The sequence below is a fragment of the Lasioglossum baleicum genome, chromosome 20, assembly GCF_051020765.1.
Source record: "Lasioglossum baleicum chromosome 20, iyLasBale1, whole genome shotgun sequence".
NCBI classification, from domain to species: Eukaryota; Metazoa; Arthropoda; class Insecta; order Hymenoptera; family Halictidae; genus Lasioglossum; species Lasioglossum baleicum.
In genome coordinates, this window is record NC_134948.1 from 5,661,614 (window position 1) to 5,689,143 (window position 27,530).

Consider the following 27,530-nt stretch of genomic DNA (forward strand, 5'->3'; position numbering starts at 1 on the left):
GCGACCGAACGTTTTCCCGAAGTATGATCGATGCGCGTATATGCACATATATCGTGTTCGTGCTTTCCGTAATGCTACGCATTGTGACGGTGACCAGGTGACGCAGTATCCGTATCGTCGAGGTTCTGTTACTTGACTGTACTTGACACTTGACAGTTCGAAGATATGATGTCCTCGTCGGAAAACGATGCAGAAAATCCCGGTGAAAGGGCCGCGGAAGATTCCGCGATTTTGGAAGTGAGCACGATGGCAGTCGGCGGTGTTATCAAACAAGAAAGCCGCGACGCGGACTTCCTCTCGAATTGCAGCACTTCTATAGAAGGCTCTGTGGTCAGTGTATAACCTGAAATTTCTCTTTGACAAGTCGTTTCGTTTGTCAAATCGAATCCACTCGACGTTTCCAGGATTGCTTCTCATTTCTCGATAATGCAAAGATCGGGTTTTTCAGTATACAAAAACGCTAGATAAAAGATCAATCTAGGCCGCAATCGCCCTCAAAAGTCCTATTTTTACGTTTATTACGTTTAGCATATAGCTGTCGCATCTTTATAAAATAGCTACATAATCGTAAACGTAAAAATAGGACTTTTGAAGGCGACTACGGCTTAGATTGATTTTTTATCTGGCGCTTTTCACTACTGAAAAACCCCATCTTTGCATTAATGAGAAATAAGAAGGCGAGACTACAATAAACGAGTGTACCCCCTTAAGCGCCATTCAATGCTCGGCTAGCACTCTGTAAACGCAGCTCAATTTCCAGATAGCATCCCCTTCCCTCGACAGCTTTTCTACATTGCCGGAGCAAGAGATATCAGACTTTCAAACAGACTCGAGAGATCTGCAAGTCAGAGTGGACAATCCTCAAAAGCACCTTGAAACGCTAGAAACTTATATCACTTTTCGCATAACGACAAAGGTAAGCCTTCTTTCTAACTGGTTTTACCTGGCTAGTTTCAAGGAATATCTGATTTCAGTCCACCAGACCAGAATTCGCGGATGGTGGATTCGAATACGTCGTTCAAAGACGATACAATGATTTCATTTGGCTGCGACAGAAGCTGGTGGACTCGTATCCGACTCATATCATTCCGGTGAGCGATTATATACTTCTTGAACTTCTAATATTGTGATATCTGTGTAAAAGAACATATGTTAACATTGCCATTATAGCCGATGCCTGGGAAACACACGTTACTCGCACAGTTAGATCGTTACTCCAAAGAATTTATCATAGCTCGTATGAAACTGTTGCATATATTTCTTAACAGAGTGGTTAATCATCCTATTCTTAGTTGTGACAAAAATTTGTTCATCTTTTTAACTACCAAACCTGCGGTAAGTATATCGTTCATTAGGATTTCTTTTTGCAGGATTTTCGAGTATTATTTATCTTTGTTTATTGTTCTAGGAATTCCTTGTTCATCGTAAAAATCGTGCAAACGTTCTCGTCAAAATGACCGATTCCTTGCAAAATATAGCAAGCACGTACACCATGAAACAACATCACTTTGAATTCGAACAAGTTCGAGATTATTGTACAGCCCTTAGTGAAAAATTAGTAACTATAGATAAAATAAATCATCGCATACATAAGGAGAGACAAGGTATTGTAAGAAATACCTGGTTTTGCGTACGACATCGATGCACATGATTAACGTACCGAATACTTTTGTTATGTTGCATCAGACTATTTGCTGGAATTGCATCAATTGCATCCGATATTCACATTATGGGCAACTTCTGAACCAGAACTTGCTCCTATTCTATTAGCGATTGCGAAAGCTATAGAATGCAACACCGAAGCTCATCAAAAATTGCTCGAAAATGTTTCGCACGAGGAGCGAGAATACATCTCATATATAGATGCAGTGAAGAGTGCCCTATCTCGGCGGGATTCGATGCAAATCGAATACGAGATAACTATCGACGACCTGACGAAGAAACGATCCGAAAAAGATCAGGTAGGTGTGTAAAATATTAAAATTGAATAGAGTTTACGATGATCTGTAATGTCGATCCTTTAAATAGCTAATGGGGCTCTCGAGTGGTACAGTTGCAACACAAAATTGGGGTGGATCGTTGTGGAAAGCAGAATCTCGTGATGAAAAATTGGAGAGACTCGGACAGACGATTCCACGATTGGCAAAGCAAGTGGAAGTGCTGCAGGATCGTGTAGAGTGTGCCAACGAGAATTTGCGCAGCGACCTGCAAAGATGGAATGTGGAGAAACAGATAGATCTGAAAAATATGTTGATCTCTATGGCTGATCGACAAATACGTCATTATCAGCAATGCATGAACGCATGGGAAGAAATTTTGACCGGTTTAAAATTAGATGGAGTAGGATCCGATGTTACCGTAGGACCACCTATTAAAATTCCCGTTTGAACATCGCAACAAAATTCTATTTTCTCACATGGACACACGTATACACACACATACACACCTTAAACATCTCGTGCATATATAAATATATAAGGTAAAGAACACACAGAACATAGCATTCGCTATTACCGATGAAACGTTTATTGCAATTAAGAAACTGACCTCACCAGCTTTAATGTCATCTCTCGCTTCAGCAATTAAATTACTTCTTCTCTTAAGTTTTAAATGTTCTTTGTCGAAAGTTTTATCGGTACTTACATAAATTACAAGTGCATCCGTTAGATGTGTACGCTGCACATTTGTATAATGTATTCATAGTTTCGATATATAAAAAAGTTTATGGTAAAATGGCTTTATGATACAATAAGGTGATGAAACATGGACATGAAACAAAAATTAAATTAAAACACGTTCAGTTCTATAAGTATTAGCTAGAGCAAATTTCGGCATAGAATCGACTACGATCTTAAGATACATATAATAATTTCTTTTAGATCACCAATTAAGTTTGGGACCAAGTACTACATGGTTTTTCTCGCTAGTTCTCTCTCTCTCTCTCTCTCTCTCTCTCTCTCTCTTTCTCTCTTACTTTCGAACCACATACAATACATTTATTGACAATCAGTTTTTAGTCACCTGTATCCGACGATAGATACCAAAGTAATCTATGTATCATAGATAGTCAATATGTAATTCTAGAATACAATTTACAAATTCGAGCAAACGCTTACAATGTTCGTTGTATCGTTAATCAGTACTCTTACTCTATATTATTAAGTTTTTTGGACAATCTATATACGGCAGCACTTAACAATCAACTTATTCGGTGGTGGTCTGTCTTGTGAAAAAAAAGACAGACCCACTGAATCTATACAACATGTCGTATCTGTTGTTATCCACGCTTGGGACTAACAATTCTCGAAATAGTTATTATATACGGTCTCAAGACATTCATTACATTGTACACGTTACCTTGTTAATGATGAAACTCTTAGATTTGTATCAATAAATAAATTATTGTTTGCAACATATTCTCGAGCTGACAGTGATCTTATTCGATCGAAGGATCGTTTGGCATCGGTGTTATGAAAAATTCCACCAAATTGTCCAGATCGTACAGTCTAGTTATAGATTCACCTGTAAACATACGTTTTGTATACTTTCATTGTTGCTCTGGTCAATACAATGAAATACACTATTCAACAAATCTGAAGCAGACGATGGACAAACAATTGATTTGAGAAAATACGTACCGGCTAGAGTCATTTCGTTATGTAAGAACCGTACCGTGTGCGCATACGGTTGTTGTATCTTCTCTCTCAACTTTGGCGCTAAACGTCGAGTCGGATTCCATAACGGACTCCGAAAATTTGGAACGTTTATGAAGTTCGGTTTCCAGGATTCCGGCTTCACTTCTTCCATCGGCAATATGTCCGTTATTCTGTACTGGCTTGTGTCGATGTTCCACGTGAATTTACACCCTACCTCGTATTGTTTTCTCTCTTGGGAACTATACACATTTGACATTTTCAGTAAAAGACTCGTACAAAGTATTTGTATCGTAGGAGACCTCTAAATACACAAATGTCCATACTGACCACTGTGTTTGATTGTTAATCTCGCTAGCTTGGATCTTCATAATCAACAAACAAATTATGTCGCCGCTCAACGCGCATATATCTATGATTTCGATATCGTAATCGCTACAGTGCCAATATCTCTTCTTGAATCTCATGCAAATCCAGTCGGCGATGTGATGAGAAAATGTTTCTATATCGAAACTCAGCTGGTGTATCGACACGCAAGGTACTATCTGAAAATACAACGAACGAAAATGTTAACATCACCGTAGGATTAGTAGACAAAATATTCGGTGATAAATAGAATACCATTTTCTCAGCTTTGCTGTTGCTGATCATTTGCATTTGTACGTATCCAGATCCATGGACAAGCATAGGAAGTACACACTGATAACTCACGTAACCTCCGGTCTCTTCGTCTGTGAAACAAATGTGAATGCTTAAGCTATGTCCATACCGAAGCAACATCGAGCAACTCTTTGTCTCCTCTCGTTGCCTTCTTCTTTTTTGAAGAGGCGATAAAAAGTGGCTCGATGTTACTTCATTCTGGACATAGCTTTACGCATGTTACAAACACATCGTTCATTTCTAATCGTAAGGCGAGTAATTCGTTCGAACAATTCGCATAATTCGTACCTTCGACATCGGTGATGACCGATATCATTTCGTCGTCCATTTCTATGTAACTTCTCTTGAAATGGGCAGTACACTTTATGATGGGATATTGTAAATTGATTTTCGGAACGAGGGGGGAGGAGTTTACAGTAGAATGTTTGGCCAAACGATCTCTGCTTATGCCTCCATTGGGAAGTTGATTTTGGTTCAGCGGGCGTAACACGTTCTTCTCGGCTGTCAGGTGAAACATAGAAGAAGAGATGAGTCGAAGAGCAGCAAGGATCTTGAAACGGACTTGAATAACGATTTACCTGGATCACCAGTTACATCGTTCGACGCTCCAACGTCTTGGCTGATGCTAAAGTCGTCCGTTTCGCTTTGATCGGAATCCACCCAGTACTTTTTGCTGTTCGGCAGTGCGGGCGACATGGTTGGCGACGAGGGTATCTGATGTATGGAACAGCCACGGTGTCTGAACTGATCTCTGATGTGCTTGAAAGGAACTATATTCTCGGCGTCCTCGGTCTCGTCGCAGAACTCATACTTCTTGTCGGCGAGTCTTCGTTTCCGGAAGGAGCTGAGCTTTTCGCAAGTTTCCTGCGCCTCGTCCGTGAACTCGTATGCCTTCTCTGCTTCGAGGATCAGCTTGTGCGTTGCTCTGGTCGTTCTGGGCTGCGAGGTATTCACGATTGGCGGCGGAGAGTGTAGATTCGACCGTTTCCGTGGACTCGGCTGCCGAAAAGACCTCCACACCGGTGGGGACATCAGACGCGAGGAACAAGAGGGATTTATGGAGTGGAGCGGAGAATTCACGTTGTTGGAAGCCACGACGTTGTTCCCCTCTTCCGAGGCACCCGGCTGAGGAGAGTTTGAGCGTTGACTGCGGCTGCTGCTTCTATGACTAGATTCCGAATTACGGGTCTTAAGTATATCCGATGGCGGCGTGAGAATCGGCGAGGACCAGCAGCTGGTCATCTTGAGATCAGAGGGGAGCCTCTGCGGGGTTGATCGAGGAGAACACGATGGGTGCTTCACTAAGGTAATCAGATCACTACCGATATTTAGTTCCTGAGACATGTCCTCGCAGAAGTCCTGCAAGATCTTGTCCCTGACCGATATCGCTGTTGCTTGCTGCGACCTCGCGTTCAGGCATTTACAGTCGGTGGGATCCGCGCACTCGCACGACTTAACACAACTACTATCGGAGACAGACTTACTTCTATCACAGACACAATCGCTTTGATTACTGTTCGAGGTATTCAACGTCAACGGGTCATGGTGAGCTAACTTATCGTTATAAGCTAAGCGATCTAGTCTAATTGGTTCGTCCGGAAAGTCTTGTTCTATACTGGAATCGCATCTGGGCGACCTGTCGACTACGCAGTCCGGCGTACCTAATTTCTCGTCGGAACTCTCGTAAGATCGTTCCACCTTCGTGTAATCTAATTCCTCCACGTCGCTCATGTCCAATGGCACCGTGTCCGATATGACAGTGTCCTGTTTATCACAAGTCTTCTGATTCTTTGACTTCGGAATGTCCAAATCCACCCTGAGCACATGTAAAAAGTTTCCCGTGTTAACCACCACGTGATTCCAATAGTTTAAGCAAACAGTCGCTCGGAACCTCGGATACGGGGAAATTACTTCGTAGATGGTGTGGACCGTGAGTCCGTGCAGAAGACAATTGCATCGCACGCAACCATCCCAGTTCGCAGCCAACTCTGTAGACACGCGAATACGGCTCTTACTAACGTTAGCTTGGAGTGTCTTACCAGTCGAACGTATCGTGTTACCTTCGCCTTCCTCTTCGTAAGACGCGGCAACTTTCAAGCAATCCTTACAATTCTCCAGAGACGGAACTGTGGTTATCGTTAAGTATGCTCTGTCTGTTGGCTGCAAGTGCAGCCAGTTTGTACTAAAAATTGTTAATCGATCGTAAGTATATTACTCGCGAGTGCATATCGAACTCGACTCCGTCCTTAACTTCCTACCAGAGATCGCGGTTTTCAACGTGTACGCGTGGTACGTGAACCATGTAGTACGAATTTAAATTTAAATTTGGTTCGATCGAAAAACAATAACGCATTAGTTGTCGGACTCGAACGTGCCGATCGTATTCACGGATCCTTAAATTCTTACTACATACACGGTTCACGTACCACGTGTATTTATACAGGGTGAACCACGAATCGTGACCAGTAGAGATTACTCTGTTATTAGCAGTCCGATCGAAAATGTTTTTATCGCATATAGCATGATTTCAAAAGAGCTTTCATGTGATTATAACAAATTTTTTGTAAGAAAAAATAAAAAAAAGCAATTTCTTGCAATTCTTTTTGCAATTTTTTTTATGTTATGATACTTACCGAATTCGCCTTGAAATCCTCTAAAAAATAGACGTATAAAAATTATGAAAAAAAAGAGTTGGCAACAAATTTGATATAATCACGTGAAAGCTCTCTTGAAGCCATGCTATACTTGATAAAAACATTTTCGATCGGACTGCTACTAACAGGGTAATCTCTACTGGTCACGATTCATGGTTCACCCTGTATACACGTGAAATAAGGATCTCTACATTCCTATGGTGTAGATGCTTACCAAAGGCCATGTATCACCAGCTTATTCCGTTCCATTGGCCATTGAGATATGACGATGCTAAGCTCTCTATAGATAGTGTAATTACCAAAAAGCGTAACCTCCGCGACTTTACGAGCAACGTGATTCGGCGTGAAAGCCCACCAGTGTAACAAGTATTTGTATAAAGAAGTGTTGCCGCTCATGTCCATTGTGTACGTGTACGTAAGTAGAAATTGACCACATTGCGTCAATCCCATTACAATGTGCCTTGAAAAGTAAAAGCAATCGTGAAAGAACGATCTCGTTCGTTTCAAAGTAAACGTTGTACACGTACCCTGCTTCTAATGCAGATTTTGGGATTACGTGTAGAAGCGGCAAGTGTCTCCACGAAGGTACAGTAGCGAACAGTCTTTCCTCCGATGCATAATTGTGCGCCGATAGACAACCTCTGATCTATAATCGAATGAAAAGAAAAATAAATATACTACATAAATGTACCCGAACAGGGAATTATATCAAATATTTCCCGTGTCTGTGATGATATTTCTGTGGTTGTCAGGAAGAACAACACATGTCACATACTCTTAAATTCGAGATATTGCCGTTTAAAGTTTTCATCACTAATGCTTTGACATAGAACATCGGTTAAATTGCATTATTTTTTGAAGTCTTTCGAATTTGTTTTCATGACTTTCTTTCTGGTAAATACACAAATCCTATACTATAAAGCTTAATGAAAAAGATTAATGCGTAATTAAAGATTAAATGCAATTAAAGATTAATGCGTAAACTCGAATTTTTTGAAATTGTGACATGCAGCATTTTTCCTTGGAACCACAGATTTTTTATTCCGCTTCGAGACATCATGCAATCGCTATTCCATCGGAATCGCAACGAAGAAAGGAAAACATAAATATGTAAACGAATGGGCAAGAACAAAAGCATATTTTTTCTTGCAGCCATTAGATATATGACCGCTGTGAACGGTCCATTAACGAGCATGCGAGCGTTCATCGAGAAACAATGAAACAGTTTTCTCTCGAGAATAATCGTGATTACGGTGGTTCTGCTGTTCTTTTTCGTTGTTTCGATCGAGAACGCATTTTGACAGATATACATCGAGAGATGCGTTTGCTTGTGTCTCTGTCAGTTTCACGAATAGCACCGCAATGGTTGAAGGTTAAGCAGCCGTACCTCTCTTAAAAATAGCTTCTGTAAGAAATGTCTTTTACTGCGACGATGGGAAAGACACGGTTTCTGACCCACTATAACGTATTCCGATCTTTCGGAGGTAATATCAGAGAACCATTCATTGCAACAGTCTGAGGTAGTGTCGGAAGACGATGCGTCCGCCATTTTTAAATAACCCTACTGAAAGATACAGCGTGTGGCGTGAGACGGTGAGACGTGTGGTGAGGAGTGGTGAGGAGCGTCCAGATCAGTCCAGATCCAGAAGATCAGAGAATACGATTCACTGTTGTACAATTCGCCGAGGTTTGCCACATGAGCGCACCAGTCGAATTGTTTTCACACCTTCCTCTTATATAGGTATTTACCTACTTTATACATATACCTAAACGTTACTGAATGTTACAGTGAACGTATTTATCCTTATCCCACGAAACTTCATGACCGCTTCGCGAAATACGGTAGAATCATCGAATTTGATAAATATTCACATTTACCGTATATATATATAAGAATTGAACGCACGCAGTATATTTACTTTGTGTTGAATTCATTTTGGTCAATAAAAAATACAAGATTCTTCTAACCCCTCGGGGTTAAAGAACTTCACCTGTCGTTCACTTCCGAATTCAAATGAAATTCTGATGTTTGAATACGAAATCATATGTACCGGCCTTCTTTTTCAGGCAATCCAATGAATTTGTAATGCTAGAAAACATGGATATCACGCTGGACGATAGATTGAACGTGTTGCAGCAGATCAGCCAACAAAGGCTCGTGGAAATATTGGACGCGATTCCTGGGATCAAAGATCTAGTGATCGAACAGAAACTTATGAAAAGTTTGGACAATTTCATTGGAGTTTCTGTGTTCAAGTAAATTTTTCTTTTGTCACTCTGTTCACTGTTTTCAAAATACAAAATATTATGTTTCATTCAGGCGATATGGAGTGGATAAAATCTATAAAATGGAGCAATTGGACGGCTTCAAGCTGTCCAACTCTCAGCGCGTCTTTCTGGTCTCGAGCGATTTGATCTCTTGCAAAAAAGTATTGGATCAGATTCAGTCGGAAATTTCGCCGAACGTCAAACAGCATATACAACCGTGTCATCATGTGCTGGTCACTCCGTTCGTGCCAGCTGTTCTTAACGCTATCATCGAGGAAGAGGGTAATCGTTTACGTATCGTCGTCACTAGATCGTGAATCTTTATGCATCGATCTTGTCGGCATCGATTGATGATTTTAATAGCGAAGAAATCGTATATTGACATCTTGTAATTTTAAAAATTTTCCAACAATTTTTAATTTCATCTACTCAATTTTGCTATAAATGCATAAAGATCCGCAGTCTAGTCATCACAGATCGAACGATAAAGCTTGTATCGTAATCGGAGTGTCGTTTGCACAGGCTTGTCGGAATTGATGACCATACAATCGCTGTCCTGGGAATTCATAAGATTAGACGGCAACGTTTTATCTCTGGAAACTTCTATGTTTACCGATCTGTATTATCACAAAGATACCGCTTTGCTACCGGCATTGGCACGCAGCCTGTGGTCGCTGCAGCTGATACTCGGCTCTCCCAAACTGACCCTATCGTTTGGCAAACACAGCGCACAGATGCTGAGGATTATAGACTCGCTGAAACAATGTTTAGGTTCGTCGAACACGTCGAACGAAATTGGAGCTTTGATCCTGATGGACAGAAATTACGATTCGGTCACGCCGCTTCTAACACCTGTAACGTACGCCAGCTTGTTGCACGAAGTCGTCGAGATAAACACCGGCGTAGGAACGTTGGGTAACTCTCAAACCAAATTGGATCCAACCAAGGACCAGGTTTACGGAGAAGTAAGAGACAAACTATGCAGCGACGTTTTTCCCATTTTACATGGAAAAGCTAAATCCCTAAAATGTACATAAATATCTCTCTGTTGATACCGCACAAACAGCAGTTGGTATAATAATGTCCGATATTTTCTATCAGCCGAACAGGACGCTATAAAAACGATGAAATTGTCCGAAATGGAGCGATACGTAGCGATAAGATTGCAGAAGACCAAAGACATGACACGGCAATTAGCTTTTCACATTTCTGCCTGCCAACTTATCGCAGACACGCTAGGATCTGACTTTCAGACTATGCAGAGGATAGAGAAGTCCATAATAGAATGCAAAGATAGAAAAGAATGTTTAAGTTACATCGAAAGATATATCGGTACGCTGTTTTTCGGCTGGCGTGAAATGATTAATATATTAAAAACTGACTGATCCATTCTTTCCAGACGATCATCCGCTGAGAACTTTACGTTTGCTGTGTTTATTATCTATCGCAAGCGATGGTCTCACGCAAAACGATTTATCCTCCGTTCAGAAGCTGCACCTTCACGCGCACGGTTACAAATACATTCCGTTATTTTACAAACTGCAAAGCGTGGGTTTGCTGAGATGCAGGCCGGAGAATCTTCTGCATAAATTACCGAATTGGACCAGCGAATGGAACAATGGAGCTCAGAGGATGAAACTTTTGCCGAGCTACTTTAAACAGACCGAGCAAAAAGGACGCGCGTGTCCTAGTTACGTGTTCAATAACGCTTATGTACCTGTGATTGTTAGTATGGCAGTTCATATGATTATTCGGTTAATATTTTATCAAAACTAATGGTAACAATTTATTATCACAGGCTCAAGCATTGAACGCTGTTGTAAATCAGGAAAATGATCGTCGGAATCTCGACGAACTATCTAGTTTACCGAATTGCGTTGTAAGAGGACAACATGGTACATTACACCCGAAGACTGTGGTGATCTGCGTAATAGGTGGTATCACTTATGCTGAAATATCTGCTTGCAGACGTATAGAAAAATCTTCGGGAATCCGACTTGTTCTTGCATCCGATACTATTGTAACGGGTAATAAAATCCTCGAGAAGATACAAGAGATCTGAGATCACTGTTATACAGACACTGAAAATATACTGTTAGTACATATACTGTTATTTTCAATATTATTTACATGAGCGTGTACACAGTATAATTACGATTCATTGTCGAACGAACACCCAAGTAAATAACATTCGATGGTTTTAATTTAATAATTTCGATTCTCCTCGCGATTACGATCTCTATCGCGATCGCGTCTCTGACGACCCCAGTCCTGTCCTTGTCGGTTGTAATTTTGCCTATCGCGGAAGTTTCCTTGATTTCCCCTCGAGAAGAAGTTGCCTGCAACAAAAAACGTCGCGCGTTGTTATCGTACTCTTCCGAGCGTCGAGCAAACAATTCGAAAAATCGATCGACCCACCTTGCTTCATTTCGAAGATACGTTCGTTGGAGTCGACGAAGTTGTTCACTTTATCGGTGAGTTGTAACGCTAGAGACTGGAGTCGGCTCGGTTCGCTGCGATGCATGACAACGGTCTCTGTGGGGTCATCCAGCGACGCCATCAGCTCTTCGTTGATAATCATTTTACTGATAATGGAATGAACAATGGGTCGCTTCAATTGGAACATCTCCGCTAGTTTCGGCATAGAGATGGAATCGTAGACGTGCGAGTATGTGAACAAATACGTCCTCAAAGCTTCCTCTTTGATCAATCTCGTAAGCATGTCCCGAACTTTATCCGCTTGATAAAATAGATCCCATACTTTCGCGTTCATCTTTTCGTTGATTATGAAATTATTGCATGCCGACCAATTTCCATTGCGCATCGCTTTCGCTGCGGCCACGACGTGCTCTCTCATCGATTCCGGAGGACCGACCAACGATTGACGTTCGCTCGATCTCAATTGTTGGTAAAATGTTTTCGAGATCATCCTCCTTCTCGCGTCGAACTCGTGGGCAGCCATATACGGAATTTCAATGAGCATCGCGGAGACTAGATAAACGCATTCCAAAAGTTCTAAATTGATGTGCATGTGAAACGGCATTTGCCTCTGTTTCTCGATCTTCTCTTGTTCTTTACTACGCTCGTGTTGCCTCTGAGGAAGAAGACCTTGCGCCAACAGTTCTTTCACCTTTCCCGTCACCATCAAGTCGACCAGGCAATTGTGCGCGTCTTTAATGTTCGCGTGACGGAACGCACACAATCCTAAGTGAGCTATAGTTCTGTTGTACAAAATCTACGAACGAACGAACGAGAATTTAAGTACATATATCTACATATAGGAGTACAGGAAAGACGACGAGTTTCAGGAAATACAGACCTGTGTAGCTGGATCGGAATGCTGAATAGTTTCTTGCAAATGGGACATTAAAATTAGGTCGCGTGCTTGGAACCAGTTGTCGTGAAGCGCGTGATGATAAATGTGAGAGAGGATCGCGCGTGTCCTAAGTCTGTCTGTTCCGTCGTGAGCGTAAACGTATTTACACAGTTTCTCCATTACTTGGACGGACGTTATAACGTCTGATCCGAGTTCTCCCTGAAACGATGCATCTCCGTATCGATCACTGAACGGTTTCTTTGCATTTACATTTCTAATAGCAATCTATACACTCCATAAATCACCGGACACTTATTTATCTTCAACAAAATGGTGATCACAGAATACAAGCGTCCAGCTCGATTTTATTATCCAAATTTGAATAACGGGAATGCATATGCTTACCTCTTTCTGTTTAAGGACGTTCGGATCGAATTTGTAATACAAATGCTCGATTTTCCGTAGATAAACGCGGCAAAGTTCGGAAACAGTTCTTTGCCTCTCCAAATACTCTTGAACTTTATCGATTATCGTGGACACTTGTTTCTCGTCTTTCAGACGCTCCACGTACTCGTTGCTATGCGGATCACATTCCTTCAGCAGTTTCGTGAACTCTTCGTCTAAACGTTCTACCAACGTTAACACGCATCCGTGTATTTTATACGGAACGGTTTCGAACTCTTCTGCATCCTCGGACACGTTCTCAGCGATTATCATGTCCTTGGTGCTCAACAGCATGTCCAGCATCTCTGTTATACGCTCCAAGATCTTGGACCAGTATTCGGGCTTCATCGCGTCCGACACTTTTGGATTGTAATCGAAAATAGAAGATACAATCGAGAACTTGATCTTGACAGCCACCGCTGGTCCAAGATTATGAGCATCGGCGATCGATTGCAACTCGTGCAGGAGCTCTATCTGTTCCCGTCTGTCCGTGCGCTTTTTACCGCGAGCTGCAATGATCTCCGACAGCTTCTTCAAAACGGCAGCCACGTTGATCTCGGCATCCTTCGCGAACATTTTCGGCTTCTCGGATGGGATGGCCACACCGCCTTTCACAGTCTCCCATTCACCCTCTCCATCGTCCTCGTCCTTCCTCTTTTTCCTTTCTTTGTCTTTACGCTCCTTTCGCTGCTCTTTCCGCTTCGCCTTGTCCTCTTCCTCTTCCTTATCGGCTGCCCTACTAGAAACGACCAGAAGCTTGTATTAATATTCTACTGAAAATATAATATATTCGTTATAATCGACCGCGTATAAATTATGTTCTGATCTACTTTTTGATGAATCGTTCGCGAATATTCTGATATTGTCCATCGTCTTCGCTGCTCGTGCTTTCACTGTCCGAGGAACTGCCCCAATCGGATTCGCTTTCACTACCGTCTTCACCGTCGGTCGCGCTTTTCTGGAAAGTTGTAGATCGTTTAAAAACCTGATGAATAAGTACTTTGAATGTTTTCTAGTATTAGCTATCATGTTACAAACTTTGAACTTCGATATGTCTGGTTCGCTCGCTTCGGAACCAGCTTTCTTGAAAGCTACAGCACTGTCGTCCTCTTCTTCGGATTCTACCATGTCTTCGGCTGAAATGTGAAGTATTGATTAATCTCTTTTTCGAACGATACATGTATATCGTACACGAAACTCGAAATTCTATGTATTTACGTTTCTCTTCTTCCTCGTCGTCGTCTTGATCCGGATTCTCTCTGAACTTGACTATATCGTCTTCAAAGTCTTTGTTATATTTACGAAGTTTCTGACGTAATGACGTCAAAGACTTTGAATTATTCTTTGACATATTTTTACGGCCTTCACGATCCTCCCACACTTCGTTAATGAAATCTTCCATCTCTACCAAACACCTGACATAAAACCGAGGTGTTTGACCAGCTTCCTCTTTCGCGATTACAGGCAATGCCTTCTGATAGGCACGCATCAAATCCTCAAAACCTATAATTACACAATAAACAGTCATCGATTCATCGTTAATCAATGTCTATTGTCTTAAACACTTACTGGACAGCATACTGCTCATGTCTTTTATCTTTTTATAATTTCGTATGAGCTTAATGAGGTTTGCAATTTCTTCATATCTCTTCTCCTTCGTCGAACGGACGACACGTTTTGTTTCTTCTTCTTCATCGCTGAACTGTACACGCAACAAATACAAACAATTAGTAATTGAAAGTAAAGCATTTGAGAAGCGACAGTTGTACTTACAGTGAAAGCTGCGGTTGGTCCCCTTGGTATTTGCTCCTCCTCCGATGCACTTTCAGTCTCAGAGTCTGAGCCAGTTGCGAAAAAACGACTCATATTGTAAAAAAATACTGTAACAAAAATGCAGAGTGCATGTAGAAAGCAGCGGTAGAAATTTTTCGAATATTTTCTAATAATATTTCTACAATATTGGAAGCCTCTTGTTCATGTGTGATTACAAAAGTTTTGATGTATTTATATATAAGCGGCAACCGTCAGTATCATCAAACACATGGCACAGTATTTTCATGAATAACGACCGAAACAATAGGCGCGCTGATACCGAATGGAAGTTCCTTTAAAAAGTACGAGTACTACTTGTTATAAAAAACTTACAGAGTATAAAGTTATTGTTTCGTTTTCCTTATGAACGGCAGACTAGTGTAGGTTAGAATGACACCGATATGAAAGGCGGACACACGCTAATATATACATAGCATAGCACTGCATAACACAATCACAATCATTCGACCGCAGTGGCGCTTCTGGTGCTTCTGGTGGTGAACTCTCAATTGGCGCTGTACTCTATACTCTGTGTATATAGCAAACGTAGGTGGTATATTATATCCAATTATATCAGAATTTTGACAGATTTGAGATTTTATTAGAAACTTGGGGATAAACAATCCTGATCCATTTTATGGTAAAAGTTGATTTTATTTCGAACGGGCTTATTACCTTCGGCCTAACGAGCAATTTCGGCACCGAGGCCTTGTTCAAATTTGATGACTCTCCTTTAAATTATTGAAAGGACCTCTATTATGACTAATAAGGCTAGTAACGCAGGTAAAGTATCAGATGATTTTTCTCTCTTAGAGTTTTATACTTACTTTCGTTAACACTAAACCTACCACGACCGGTCAAATGACCGATTCTAGATTTTTTATTTTATAATTATAGGAACAGCGCAAAGTCTAAATAAATTAAATCTTGTCATGTTTATAAGGCAACACGAGCTTGTTGTTTTGATAGTTTGGTACGTTTAGTGTTAAGAGTGCAATCTCGTTTCCAGGATTGCAAGGGTGCAGGATTTCTTGATAATGCAAAGATGGGGTTTTTCAGTAGTCAGAAGCGCTAGATAAAAGATCAATCTACACTGCAGTTGCCTTCAAAAATCGTATTTTTACGTTTAAAAAGCGTAATTTGCATTATTCTGAAGCACTCTATTTTCATAAAGCTGCTGAATAATGCAAATTACACCTCGTAAACGTAAAAATAGGATTTTTCTAAGATCTGGATTGATCTAGCACTTTTGACCACACTGAAAAACCCAATTTTTGCATTATTGAAAAATCCTTGAAACGAGTCTAGTCCCTTAAGTATTCCATCTTCCACTGATTTAGGAGAAATAGACCCTGTACAGGAAGAATTGGCTGGTCGTGTACGGGAAGTTGGAAATCATGCAATCTGGAGTTTATCCAGCTGTAAACCTGGTTTTGGTGTGGATCAACTGCGAGACGATGTTACAGAAACATATTGGCAATCTGATGGTCAGCTTCCTCACTTGGTGAATATTCAGTTTAAGAGGAAAACAACGATACGAGACATATGTATCTATACGGATTATAAGCTGGATGAAAGTTATACTCCCAGCAGGTAAGATAATTACAACTGTAGACTATAGACAGCCAGGGTCTCTTCTTGTTAACACAATAAGTTGCTCTTTCTAGGATAAGTATTAGAGCAGGCACAAATTTTAATGATCTTCAAGAAGTAGAAGTCATGGACTTGAACGAACCCAGTGGTTGGGTTGTGATTCCAATAAAAGATATAAACGATAGACCTATCAGGACATTTATGATACAGATAGCTGTGATAAGTAATCATCAAAATGGGCGTGACACTCACATGAGACAAATTAAAGTTCACAGTCCTACACAGGACGTTCTCGGACCACCAGCTCCTTATATTCCAGGCCAGTTTCTGACCAATGAATTTTTACGTTATGCAACGGTTAGATAAAATTTAAAGCAATTCGCGTTTCCTTAGCATTAAATAAAATTTCTTTACAAAAAATACCCTCACATGTTTGCTTTGTACCTTTATAATCAAATGTCCACAGATAAACAGTTAACTACAGCTGCCATTTTCAAACATCAGACGTTCGTACACAGTGTGTATTCGAATTCAGAGAATTTCTATTACGGATTGTAAGGAAAAAAAATATAAACACATTGTACAATGGCTTCCTTTTCATTTATGATACATCTCTGCTTATGAAGTAATGCTCAGAGTAACGATCCAAGTCTATGTGCAAACATGATATTAAATACTGTGTTAGTTTTACTATTAATTAACATAACAAGTTGTCGGGTAAATTGGCAAGAAAGTTACACTTTGAATACTGCACTTGATAGAACAACGAAATTCTATGAAAAATTACGATTAGATCATGGTATACAATTTTTCATCGATTATACACTAATTACACACTTTTTTTTTATTAAACATTATGCATTGTGATATTGTGTTTAGAAATAAAAAGTTTGGACGCTAATGCATTAACTAAAATTGACAAGAAAATTGAGGAACATATCGTGAATACGTCGAGCTTCGGTCGTCATAAGAGAGAAGTATCAAGAGTGTTCAACAGGGGTACGTATTTATTAAAAATAGTATTAAAAATAAATATAATTTCTGAACAATATATCATTTATAAGCTCACAAATCTGAGATCTCGCTAAATTTCCCTTCAAGCCCGAATAGTTCTTTAAACGCGTGCTGTAGATTAAGGTCTGTTAAATATTTCAACAATTGTCCCAAATCGTTATGTCGTTCCGAAGTGGGGAAAGCTATTTCTTGAATATCGCTAAACTGACGCATGCTATCTATATTCGGACAATCCTCGTGTTTTTCCAATAATCGTATCACTATTCTGTGCCAGTTCATAGACTTGATCTGAAATCGTTGACGAAAGTTACAACTATGTTTAGATCAGTTATTATTAAACTGCGGATGTTTATGCAATTTGCAATTTTTGTTGACGAATTTGAAAAAAGTGGAATCGAATAGAATCCGATTTTCAGTGGTAGTAGCCTTCTTAGAACTGAAATAAATAAAAATCGTACTGAATTTTGTCAAATCTTGTGTTCTATTATTTTTTGAAAATTTTCAGAAGCTATAAATACATAAAGATCTGCAGTTAGGGTAGTATTGTTATTACTAAACTGCGGATCTGTATGCAAACTGAAAAATGTTCGCATTGATTGCAGGATACAGGAACCAAATAAAAGTTGTATTCTTCTTTTAATTATCCTATTAAGCTGCAACTAATACATTGATGTCCTTAAATGTTTCTAACACGTCCCCTGCTTTAGATTGTACGTGTCCATTTCTGTCATAAATGCATAAAATCCGCAGTCTAGTTATTACTTATTGCGTACTTTTTGCCAGTAGTATTCACAGTCTTCGTAGGCACCTTCTACGCAAATAACACCTGGCTTTCCAGCCATAGAGAAACCTGTAAGAGAATTTTCTTTGGCTAAATTAACTACCTCCTTCCTTTTAAATTTACTGTATATATGGTGACTGTATATCCAATATCGGGCAAAAGTTGTAGACTTCTGTTGTTCGTTGCTGCATCTACCATTCGATTCTTTCCCCTGAATCATATTAGAAGCAGCAATGTAATCTTCTTCGTTATCTTGCAACCACGATATCAACATGTAAATGCATGGTTCGTTCTTCTCTTGACGTTCCACAATGTCGCTCAGAGCTTGATTTAATAGAAGCTGCTGAGTTCTATGTAACAAGGAACTCCTCGCGTATACCGCTGGTTTCTCTCTGGGATAATTAATAGACAGACTAACTAACAATTCAATATTTCCCTGTAGAAGACACAGGAGTTTTTAAAAGAATATTATAGCGGAAGAAAGTGTATTACATAGAACAGAGTCAAAGACTTACACCATTCACCGGAATGTCGATCGAGTATTCCAATTGTTGTGGAAGTTCTTCTGTTGGATTTTTAATGAATTCGTTAATGTCAGCAAGTATTCCATGATCCCCGATATGCAATTCTTTCGGGTAAACAGATTGCAGAGATTCCAATTCGCAGATCTGCGCCGTCAGATTTTCCCGTATTTCCTCGTATGTGGTCATGTTCGTGATTTTTGTACATTCGAACACGAATTTTTTTTATATAATACTGGACAAAAATCACGGTTGCCGTTAAGGTTATGAAGACAGCAACTGATATTTACAGTATATCGCCATGCCCACGTGCGTTCTGACAGATCGTATCGAACCGCGAAGTCGATTATTCAAATTTGAATTTGAATTCGAACGATTTATAAATATTTCGCTTTTTAGGTATCAATATACTGCGCGGATTTCAAGATCACTATCAATTGGACTTCACTAATGTGTACGATATTGATTTCTTTTCTATTAATAACGATCACCAAGCGGTTTGGTTTGCAGCAGTTCTAGATGCTTTAAAATTAACTGTATACAAAGTAGACGTACGTATCAGATTCCTTGTTTTGCCTCTATTGTACTATAAGACTGCGAATCTTTATGCAAAATAAAAATATTCTGCATTGATTGTGGGAAGCAGGAAGAAAATAAAAATTGATTTCATTTTTCTAATCTATATTACTGTTTTATATTTCATCCAATCAATTTCTTCATAAATGCATAAAGATCCGCAGTCTAAATATTATATTAGGGTAAAGGTACCTGTTACCGTGCACCACTCGGTTATCGGACATCGGAAACTTCCTCGAAATTAATAAAAATAACATAAAGTACCTATATGGTATTACTTTATTCTTAAAAATAAAATTGATGTTTTCCCCCTTCGTATATACATAAAAAGTATTACAACAATTTTTGTTTAAGATATAGAAAATATATTAGGTAAAAATCTTATTCTGTTCGAAGTGCTATGGCATAAAAAAAAGTAATCAATTAATTTGTTATTATAGATGTCTTGTGTCCGGTAAATAGGACCAAAACTTCGGATTAAAACTTCGTTAATATTTCTTTTGTATATGAACATACAAATAATGCAAAATAAATTACACAATGCCTTCAAATTAATAAAAAACTTCTAAGTCATCGCTACATATCTGGTAACTGGTACCACTACCCTATATTCTATATGTACATGCATCCATCTATGTACACCTATATATGTACATTCATTAAAATTCATTTTCAGAATTACGATTTCTACTCTGTGGCTAATTATACCCTAACTACAGGAAGAAAAATAATAGTAAACTGTTGCAAGTATGAAGCTCTTTTGATAGTCCAAAACCAGGACAGCTCGGTCCTGGTTCTGCATTTTACCAATGAGTATGATCTGGGTTTCATTCAGGATTTTGAACCCAGTAACATGACCGATCTAGTAGTCTGGCATGGAATGAATCAATTACACTTGGGCATTGCTTCAGATTCGAATATTTCGATCTACACCTGGTTCGGTGGTTACTTTGATTTGGTACAGGTGATAGATCACGGTGCCAAAAAGTTAACTCCCTTCTACAGCAAGGAAATCATGTGTCTCGCCGCTACCGGGCCTACTACTTTTATCTTCAAGTATTTCTACAGATACAGCAAGTTTATTGTAACGCAAATATTGCCGCCAAGCCTAGATGTTTCTTCCTTTCGGACGGAAGAAAGCCACTTCGTGGAACAGTTTCTGTGCCTTTCCACAAAATCCTCTACAATTCTGTACAAAGAGATTCACGATCGTTTTGTTACCTTCCAACAAATTCCGTACGGAGGGTTTACCGTGCCAATATTTTCGAACAGAGCAATATTGTTTCTGCTTTTGCACGAAGATTCAATACTGTCTTATCAGTACAACGGTTGGAGGTTTACAGACTCGACTATAAACCTGCTCGGGGTTGAATCTGTTCAACAAGTTCTGCTGCACGGAAAAGAGTTACTGCTGGTCAAGTATAAAAACGGCACATGGACGGTAAAGGAGCCAACATGGCTCAAACAAAAATCCTATAAGGATATTCAAGAAGAAATCAGGACATGGAATATTAACGCAAAGAGGACAGCTCAGAGAACACTAACGGACATCTCAGTTTCTAAGAATCCTATTAGAATCCTAAATGGCCGCGTTGACCAACTTTTTGTTTACAATGTAAGATTCAATTCGCGTGCACACAGTTTCGAGATCGATTATATAAATTAATCACTTACTACTTCTGCAGATAAATGACCATAATTCTCTCTTGTTGAGGAATGCAACGAAACGATTTCAGAAACTGATCTCGGACTTGAAAGACAAAACGATTAGTTTAGACAGTAAATTGCATTTCAATGCTTCGCTGGTTACTTTCTACAAGACACAGAAGCTTCGTTTGAGGTGCAAAACAAAGTGTAAAATGAATCGTTTGAACGTCAAAGAGAATCATCTTCTGTCCAAGTTGACGAAGGCACCCGACCAAGACCAAGCACTGAGCTTTAAAGCTTTAAGAGTAATGGAAATCGAGAATTGGAAATGCCCCGTTTTTAGTCTTCCTATAAAGAAAATTCAAACTGATAAGTTGGTGAATGGAATATTGCTAAATGATTTAGAGAAGAATGTCTTAAAAACGGTCGGCGACCAGGAAGTTTCAGGTAAAATTAAAAATTGCCATTTCTTTATAGCATAGAGTGACTGTATGAAAAATTATAGGAAAACATACTTTCGTCGGTATAAACGTGACGGATGCTTTCATGACGCTGGATGTTGCTTTGAACGTAACGAAACAGCAATTGCGAATGCAACAGATTAAAACCACAGAACTTCGCGTAATGGGAAACGGATTTTTATTACCATTGCAAGGACCTCCTACGACAATGGTGGGTTCCGTTCAAGCAGCAAGAATCAGAATGAACGGTTCCGTTGATTTACAAGGAGCAATACGAGGACCAGGAACAACACGCTTGGGAGATGTAATAACGATTTCCGAGTTCCTGAACGTAGATCATGCTGTAACACTGGAAAGTGCTAAGATCGAGAAGTTGAGATCGCAAGACTTGATCGACAACAAGACAGGATCTGTTAAAAAGACTTTGTCAAATGCGATACCATTGAACGGAACTGTGCCAACGACTCTGATACTTTCAAATGAAAAAATGGTGAGAAACTTGTCGTTGTTACAACTTGTTTCGATGGCTAAATAACAAGGATGAACTTTTATTTAGAAATGGAGCAACGTCACGTTACATGGACCACAAAACTGGATTACCTTTAACTCTCAGGATAAAGTTACCGTATCAGGACGTAAACGTTTTCTCCATAATTTCGAACTAACATCTTCTTACGATGACTTTAAATTACCAGTGTAAGATCTTTTAACATTTGTTATAGTTATGGACCTTAGTGCAGTCAGATAAAGAATATCTATTTACATTTAAGGATTAAGGCACCACTATGCGGTAGTATTATAATTGTTCCTGAGATCAAGACAACAATTTTAACTATTGATAATATTACCGTAACAGATCTCAATAGTTTGCACGTTTCTGGAAATTTTGGCGACAGACATCTGAATCTGATTACCAAAACTGACTACCACCATAATGTTATTGTAAAGAATCTAATTACAACCCGTCTAAATAATGTGAACTTAACAGGTAAGACGACGTTGTTTTAGAATTAAGCACGATTTCATCTAATAGTTTGCATTTGTTTAAACAGAGTTTGGAGGACTTGCAAATTCATGGATCACGTCTAACGTTCTTCGAGGTCCAATCGATGCAACAGATTTAGTAGTCGGTAGTCTTCGGTTTCCTATTCAGTTCCGAATAGATTTGCCAAAGGTAATAGGCGACATGATTTCAGAAAAAGACACGGACATAGGAGTCATTAATAATATCAATCTTACCAACTTTTTGACCGATGCTATCAAACTCGAAAGCATGGTGTCCTTAGGAAATATAACATTCGGTGAGCAATTATTCGTTTCCTTAATTAACGTATTGCGTTTATTCGAACAAAGCTGTTTTTAACATTCTCATTGCAGGCAGTGGATTCACAGCGACTAATCTCTACACCAACTACCTTCCATTCGATAGTTCACAGTTCGAAGAAAATGTTAATCTGTATAAAAAACAAATATCTGGGAATATAAAAACGAACGTAATATATTTGCCATTTTCCTTCACTTCGTTTAGAGGAAACGATTCTCCACTTAACATTGTTGCTAAAGACTCCGTAACATTTCGAACTGAACCAGAAATACAAACTATAAATGGTGTCAAGTTGAAAGAATTGTTCGAACAGATATGGCTGACTGAGAATGCTACAGTTTTTCAAGGAAAATATTTGCAGATTGCAAATGCGTCTATGGAAGGGAATATCATTCAGAATGTAAGGACTTTGCTTTTATCCCAAGGGATTTATAATCGCACATATAATACGATTTTCTTTCAGAGCCTTTCAAGCATACTAAATCTTGAAACATGGAAAAACATTTCCAAACGTGTTTTGAGTAAGACAAAACCACAGGAGATACAAGTTCTTGCCTCGATGAATAACGTTGAAACACCTGGCATCATTGGTTCAAATTTATCTACTATAAAGTCTTCGGTTTCAGACTTTAACGATATGTTTGATAATGCTCTGATGCATAGTAATAAAGATCAAGAAATTACTGCAAAATGGACATTTAATAAATTGAAGATTACAGGTATCTGCTATGATCTGCTGTCAAATATTTCTTAGTTAGCGACCAATTAATTTTTTATTTTTACCAATTCACAGATAAATTACACGCAAGAAACAAAATTAATAATATCAATCTGAAAACCGACGTTATGAGACTCGATTCTAAAAAGATTCTAGTATCCGGGAAAACAAAAGTGACAACTCTGACTGCGGAAAGTGTAAATGCTTTGAATTTTAAGGAATGGGCAAAGAATTCTCTGACGAAGAAACAGAAATCTGCAATCATTAAGGGACAGAAGAACTTTAACGCTATCACTGCTAATAATATAAAGTAATCTACTAAATTCATTCTCATTTACTCGGGGGGTAATATTATTATATATTATATTTATTTTACAGTGTATCTGGTATTGTAATGGGACACGTTTTGACAGAAACATTATCAAAGTCTGCGGATCAAATAATCAATGGTCAAATCAAAATTCAAGGAATGATCGATGCATCAATGCTTGTTATCAATGGTTTGGTGAACGATGTTAACTTGACCGATTTGATAAGTAGGCAGTTGAAGAAGTGGGCGCCTGTGCAAAGGATCAAAACGGATGTAGAGTTACAAAACTCTTTAAGAATTTTTGGGAATTTAGCAATTAACCAGTCCTATGGAAATGTAAAGTTGAAGAATTTTTCAAAAAATTCTTCAAGCATGGAGCTTGTTGGTGAAAGAATGAAGAATTACTCAAAAGCAACTGGAACAATTAAAGCGGCATTAGAAAGTTAGTAAAGTAAAATATATATTTCTTATGGAATTCGTTAAACGTTTAACAAAATCATTGCAGATCGTGCCATTTACTTGAACAAACTGGAAGTGGTGGAAGAAGAGAATACTGTTGCTACTGTTAACAAAAATATAACGGATCGCAGAGAACAGTGTCAATTGGGAAACTCTTCCCAATTTTGTATCAAATCCACAAGAAATCGAGTATTTGAACGGAAATCACCTGACTTAGTGTTAGTAAAGCCAATGGTATTGGAGGAGAACAATTATACAGTCTTGATAAAGTTAGACTCTGTTTTGATAAATTCGTATAATAAAGCGAAGGGACTTTATCAAAGGAAAGGTTTGTTTTAGTCTTGTTGTATAGTCAGCAATAATTGGAATATTAAGAAAAAGTGATTATTTGTTCTATAGCTCTACATATTCAAAATATAATCGATGCTTTCGTGGAGCCGCTATCGGAATCATTGTGGATCGCTCTACGACTAACATCGCAAACGTTGCTTTTGCATTATCAACCATGGAGGAACGGTGATATACAAGAATATATTTTGCCAGCTACGGACGTGTTTCAAATGAGCAGGTCACCGAACGATCAGCTTTTGCTATTGCTATCGAATGGTATTTGGAACCTAGGACTCGCCAGTCCCCATAATATCATTAACATTCCTCTTAAAGAGGAAGTAGAAACGTTCATCGATGGATTCGATTACTATGTACAGTGCAAATCACCAAACGATACAACCCTGATGAAGGCGCAATACATATGGAATTAAAAACAATATATATGTATGTCGCATTTCGTGCAATGAATTTGATACATTTGAAAATTCTGTTCCTCGTTACTTTAATGTTAAGCGGTATCTTTACGCCAAGTGTCAATAAATTAGTATATTACTGTTAGCGACAGATAATAATGACCGTTATTCATGGAACATTGCCTAAGAAAGGTCCGCCCGCTATCGAAGACATTACCACCTGAAAAGCAAGAGAAAGAAAAGAAACGGAAGAATAGCAATCACAACGACAGACAACATCGATATCGATAAACAGAGATACAAACGTTTGCGGCTTTCTTTATAACGGTGACATCTTGTTTCCCTTTAGTGTGCTGTTGCGAATCTATCTTGCTCTTCTCCTCTACTTTGAACATTTTCTGCAAAGTAAACATTGAAATCTGTAATTTATTGTTTTCTATTTTAATCGAAAGAAGATTCTAACAGGATCTCTCCTAGAGAACTTTTCCTCCATTTTCTTCCTTTCGTCCTGCGCGTTGACTAAAGCAGCGTGTTCGGCAGGAGTGAGCGTCATGAGTCTAGGATCCATGGCGACCCAATCGCTGTTGATGATTTGATCCAGTCTCAAACGTTTCAACGGATCAGGCTCCAGAATATTGGTGATCAGCTTCTTCACCTGCTCGCTCAACAACGACGCGACTTTCGTGCGGAACTTCCACTTGCGATTCCTCTGTTGCACGTACAACCGTTTGATATCGGTATCGTCGAACGGCATCGCTTTGTTCAGCAAGATGTACAAAATAACGCCCAGTGACCAGATATCGGACATCTTAGGACTGTACGGAGAACCCCGAAGAATCTCTGGCGCGATGTAAGATAGAGAACCGCAATAAGTGTCGCTGAGGACCTGTTTTCCCCGGTCGTCGATCACGTAACGTGCGAACCCAAAGTCGGCAAGCTTCACATTGTAATTCGACGTAAGAAGAACGTTCTCGCACTTGACGTCGCGGTGTGCTATCTCCATTTCGTGCAGATACTGCAGAGCTAATTGTAACAGAAACTTAATTGATACATTCCCTAGCTCTCCGTAGCTTCTTACTATTGCATACTCGAAGCGGTTGGGAAAAGTTTAACGACAACAATCGTACATTTTGTAAGAGAGAGTCGAAATGTTAGTTTAGAGTTTAGAATTTGGAGATAGTTCCACTATATACTCTACCCAGTCGCTCTGCTTATCAATAGACAGCGGATTTTATGCATGTATGGGAAAAATGAGTAGGTGTAATTTAAAAAAGTAAAACCACATTAGAAAAATTTCAAAATGCTGCTACATTATTTTCAACCTATTCAACATATTAAGAAAGAATACAAATTTCTATTTCGCTCCAGTTTCTTGCAATTCGCTTAGAAAATTTTTATTTTGCATAAGCATCTGCTGTCTACTCATCAATAATATTATCAAATTGATAGTAATACTACCGAGTGCGAGTTGTCTGGACCACACGCGAGCTTGACCTTCCTGAACCGCGCCGTTCTTCAGTATAAACTCGAGGAGATCCCCGTTCTCGGCGTGTCGCATAAACATAAAGTATTTGGCTCGCCGTTGGAATATACTGTGCACATGAACCACATGGGGATGGTTCACTTTCACCAGAATATCTAGCTCACGAGGCAGAAACTTCTTGACGAAATCTTTCGGCGCTTTACTAGTGTCTATCACCTTGCAGGCCAGTCTCTTGTTCTTGTCTGTTTCCGTTTCTGATCTGTACTCCGACAAATATACCTAGAACAAGAAGAATCGAATAAATACATTGTTGGGAAATCGAACGAACCATGGATCGAATGCAATTGTTGTACAGGATGTCACAAAATTATATGTCTACGCAAAACTGACCTTGAACGTGAGAAACAATAAGGTCAAAGAAAAACCAGAAATTCGGAGATGAATTCGCGCTATGGTGTCCGCGACATTTTGTGACACCCTGCGTACAAATCGCATGCTCTAGAATGTATACCTTCGCGTAAGAACCTTCACCGAGCTTTTTTACGAACTTGTAACCGCGTTGGAATAGAACAGCCTCCTCTGATACAGTTTGACTCAAATCCGTCATGAGATCTGATGATCCTCCAATGACATCCTACCACCTCTGTCGTGAAGATTAAGAGTGAATCAAACACGATATGCTCCCCGTGAGAAACTGGTCAAAGGACGAGTCGTTGATATTCTAAATGAAAAAACTGCTCCGCAACGACGTCATTTTTAAATAATTTCTGTAGATGTCACGTTTTCGTTCGCATGTCTTGATTCGCATTTTCAGAAATGGGAACCGATAAAACGATGTGTGTCGTGTCGATAGTGTGCTTTGACAACCTGTTTCTACTTAACCATTTTAACCAGTTAATATACCGCTCGAAATAGAACATGACAGAAGAACTCATGGCCTGCTAACGATCTCGCGAGATCAAGAAAATAAACGAGTTAGGTGCATGTTCCGTGTACGTGTACCTATCATGTAGGTACACACTATGTATAACACCGAATATGTCTATAATATTCTTATATCTCGTCTGTGTGTATACTTGCGTTTATTTTCGCG

General features: G+C 39.2%; 8 protein-coding genes across 16 annotated transcripts; 4 read left to right on the forward strand and 4 right to left on the reverse strand.

Annotated features, from left to right (window-relative positions):
• The first annotated feature begins 10 nt into the window (after positions 1-10).
• Positions 11-2,967, forward strand: LOC143218636 (sorting nexin-7). Its single transcript, XM_076443961.1, has 7 exons — positions 11-330; positions 761-916; positions 975-1,091; positions 1,171-1,335; positions 1,409-1,604; positions 1,687-1,961; positions 2,029-2,967. Exons 1-7 carry the CDS (start codon positions 166-168, stop codon positions 2,386-2,388), a joined length of 1,434 nt encoding a protein of 477 aa, XP_076300076.1. The 5' UTR covers positions 11-165; the 3' UTR covers positions 2,389-2,967.
• Positions 2,968-3,287: 320 nt separating this feature from the next.
• LOC143218624 (uncharacterized) lies at positions 3,288-8,760 on the reverse strand. Its single transcript, XM_076443930.1, has 10 exons — positions 8,355-8,760; positions 7,495-7,613; positions 7,182-7,427; positions 6,374-6,495; positions 4,892-6,301; positions 4,602-4,814; positions 4,275-4,384; positions 3,984-4,198; positions 3,639-3,895; positions 3,288-3,522 (listed from the first exon to the last, which is right to left on the reverse strand). Exons 1-10 carry the CDS (start codon positions 8,514-8,516, stop codon positions 3,437-3,439), a joined length of 2,940 nt encoding a protein of 979 aa, XP_076300045.1. The 5' UTR covers positions 8,517-8,760; the 3' UTR covers positions 3,288-3,436.
• On the forward strand, positions 8,049-11,297 carry Vps33b (vacuolar protein sorting 33B). Of its 3 annotated transcripts, none has more exons than XM_076443948.1 (7): positions 8,049-8,809; positions 9,035-9,223; positions 9,288-9,517; positions 9,758-10,264; positions 10,337-10,567; positions 10,635-10,960; positions 11,034-11,297. In XM_076443948.1, exons 2-7 carry the CDS (start codon positions 9,054-9,056, stop codon positions 11,295-11,297), a joined length of 1,728 nt encoding a protein of 575 aa, XP_076300063.1. In that variant the 5' UTR covers positions 8,049-8,809; positions 9,035-9,053. The 3 variants fall into 3 exon arrangements, with proteins under 3 accessions (XP_076300063.1, XP_076300064.1, XP_076300062.1); XM_076443949.1 differs by having other exon boundaries at positions 8,054-8,708; positions 9,035-9,189; XM_076443947.1 differs by having other exon boundaries at positions 8,056-8,708.
• On the reverse strand, positions 11,177-15,283 carry Eif3c (eukaryotic translation initiation factor 3 subunit C). 3 transcript variants are annotated; one of them, XR_013011124.1, is made up of 11 exons: positions 15,141-15,281; positions 14,769-14,875; positions 14,565-14,697; positions 14,214-14,498; positions 14,034-14,131; positions 13,826-13,953; positions 12,957-13,734; positions 12,555-12,770; positions 11,654-12,470; positions 11,391-11,574; positions 11,177-11,316 (listed from the first exon to the last, which is right to left on the reverse strand). XR_013011124.1 is itself a non-coding variant. In XM_076443935.1 (10 exons), exons 2-10 carry the CDS (start codon positions 14,859-14,861, stop codon positions 11,441-11,443), a joined length of 2,679 nt encoding a protein of 892 aa, XP_076300050.1. In that variant the 5' UTR covers positions 14,862-14,875; positions 15,141-15,283; the 3' UTR covers positions 11,326-11,440. The 3 variants fall into 3 exon arrangements, 2 of the variants coding, with proteins under 2 accessions (XP_076300050.1, XP_076300049.1); XM_076443935.1 differs by lacking the exon at positions 11,177-11,316 and having other exon boundaries at positions 11,326-11,574; positions 12,957-13,731; positions 15,141-15,283; XM_076443934.1 differs by lacking the exon at positions 11,177-11,316 and having other exon boundaries at positions 11,326-11,574.
• Positions 15,284-15,440: 157 nt separating this feature from the next.
• LOC143218645 (RWD domain-containing protein 2A) lies at positions 15,441-18,994 on the reverse strand. Its single transcript, XM_076443978.1, has 3 exons — positions 18,711-18,994; positions 18,188-18,631; positions 15,441-17,702 (listed from the first exon to the last, which is right to left on the reverse strand). The coding sequence occupies exons 1-3, from the start codon at positions 18,903-18,905 to the stop codon at positions 17,466-17,468; spliced, it is 876 nt and encodes a 291-aa protein (XP_076300093.1). The 5' UTR covers positions 18,906-18,994; the 3' UTR covers positions 15,441-17,465.
• Apc10 (anaphase-promoting complex subunit 10) lies at positions 15,449-17,000 on the forward strand. 3 transcript variants are annotated; one of them, XM_076443991.1, is made up of 4 exons: positions 15,449-15,590; positions 16,157-16,400; positions 16,475-16,757; positions 16,867-17,000. In XM_076443991.1, exons 1-4 carry the CDS (start codon positions 15,566-15,568, stop codon positions 16,876-16,878), a joined length of 564 nt encoding a protein of 187 aa, XP_076300106.1. In that variant the 5' UTR covers positions 15,449-15,565; the 3' UTR covers positions 16,879-17,000. The 3 variants fall into 3 exon arrangements, with proteins under 3 accessions (XP_076300106.1, XP_076300103.1, XP_076300104.1); XM_076443988.1 differs by having other exon boundaries at positions 15,451-15,590; positions 16,148-16,400; XM_076443989.1 differs by lacking the exon at positions 16,867-17,000 and having other exon boundaries at positions 15,451-15,590; positions 16,148-16,400; positions 16,475-16,822.
• On the forward strand, positions 17,056-25,113 carry LOC143218620 (uncharacterized). 3 transcript variants are annotated; one of them, XM_076443917.1, is made up of 15 exons: positions 17,064-17,199; positions 17,280-17,399; positions 19,116-19,267; positions 19,969-20,907; positions 20,978-21,386; positions 21,445-21,890; positions 21,957-22,096; positions 22,171-22,388; positions 22,453-22,701; positions 22,778-23,124; positions 23,188-23,443; positions 23,518-23,752; positions 23,821-24,194; positions 24,258-24,539; positions 24,611-25,113. In XM_076443917.1, the coding sequence occupies exons 1-15, from the start codon at positions 17,064-17,066 to the stop codon at positions 24,970-24,972; spliced, it is 4,665 nt and encodes a 1,554-aa protein (XP_076300032.1). In that variant the 3' UTR covers positions 24,973-25,113. The 3 variants fall into 3 exon arrangements, with proteins under 3 accessions (XP_076300034.1, XP_076300032.1, XP_076300033.1); XM_076443919.1 differs by lacking the exon at positions 19,116-19,267 and adding an exon at positions 19,733-19,879 and having other exon boundaries at positions 17,056-17,399; XM_076443918.1 differs by lacking the exons at positions 17,064-17,199; positions 17,280-17,399 and adding an exon at positions 18,625-19,025.
• LOC143218640 (testis-specific serine/threonine-protein kinase 6) lies at positions 24,788-27,369 on the reverse strand. The gene is made up of 5 exons (XM_076443970.1): positions 26,949-27,369; positions 26,413-26,716; positions 25,418-25,977; positions 25,260-25,352; positions 24,788-25,174 (listed from the first exon to the last, which is right to left on the reverse strand). Exons 1-5 carry the CDS (start codon positions 27,042-27,044, stop codon positions 25,124-25,126), a joined length of 1,104 nt encoding a protein of 367 aa, XP_076300085.1. The 5' UTR covers positions 27,045-27,369; the 3' UTR covers positions 24,788-25,123.
• Between the last annotated feature and the right edge of the window lie 161 nt (positions 27,370-27,530).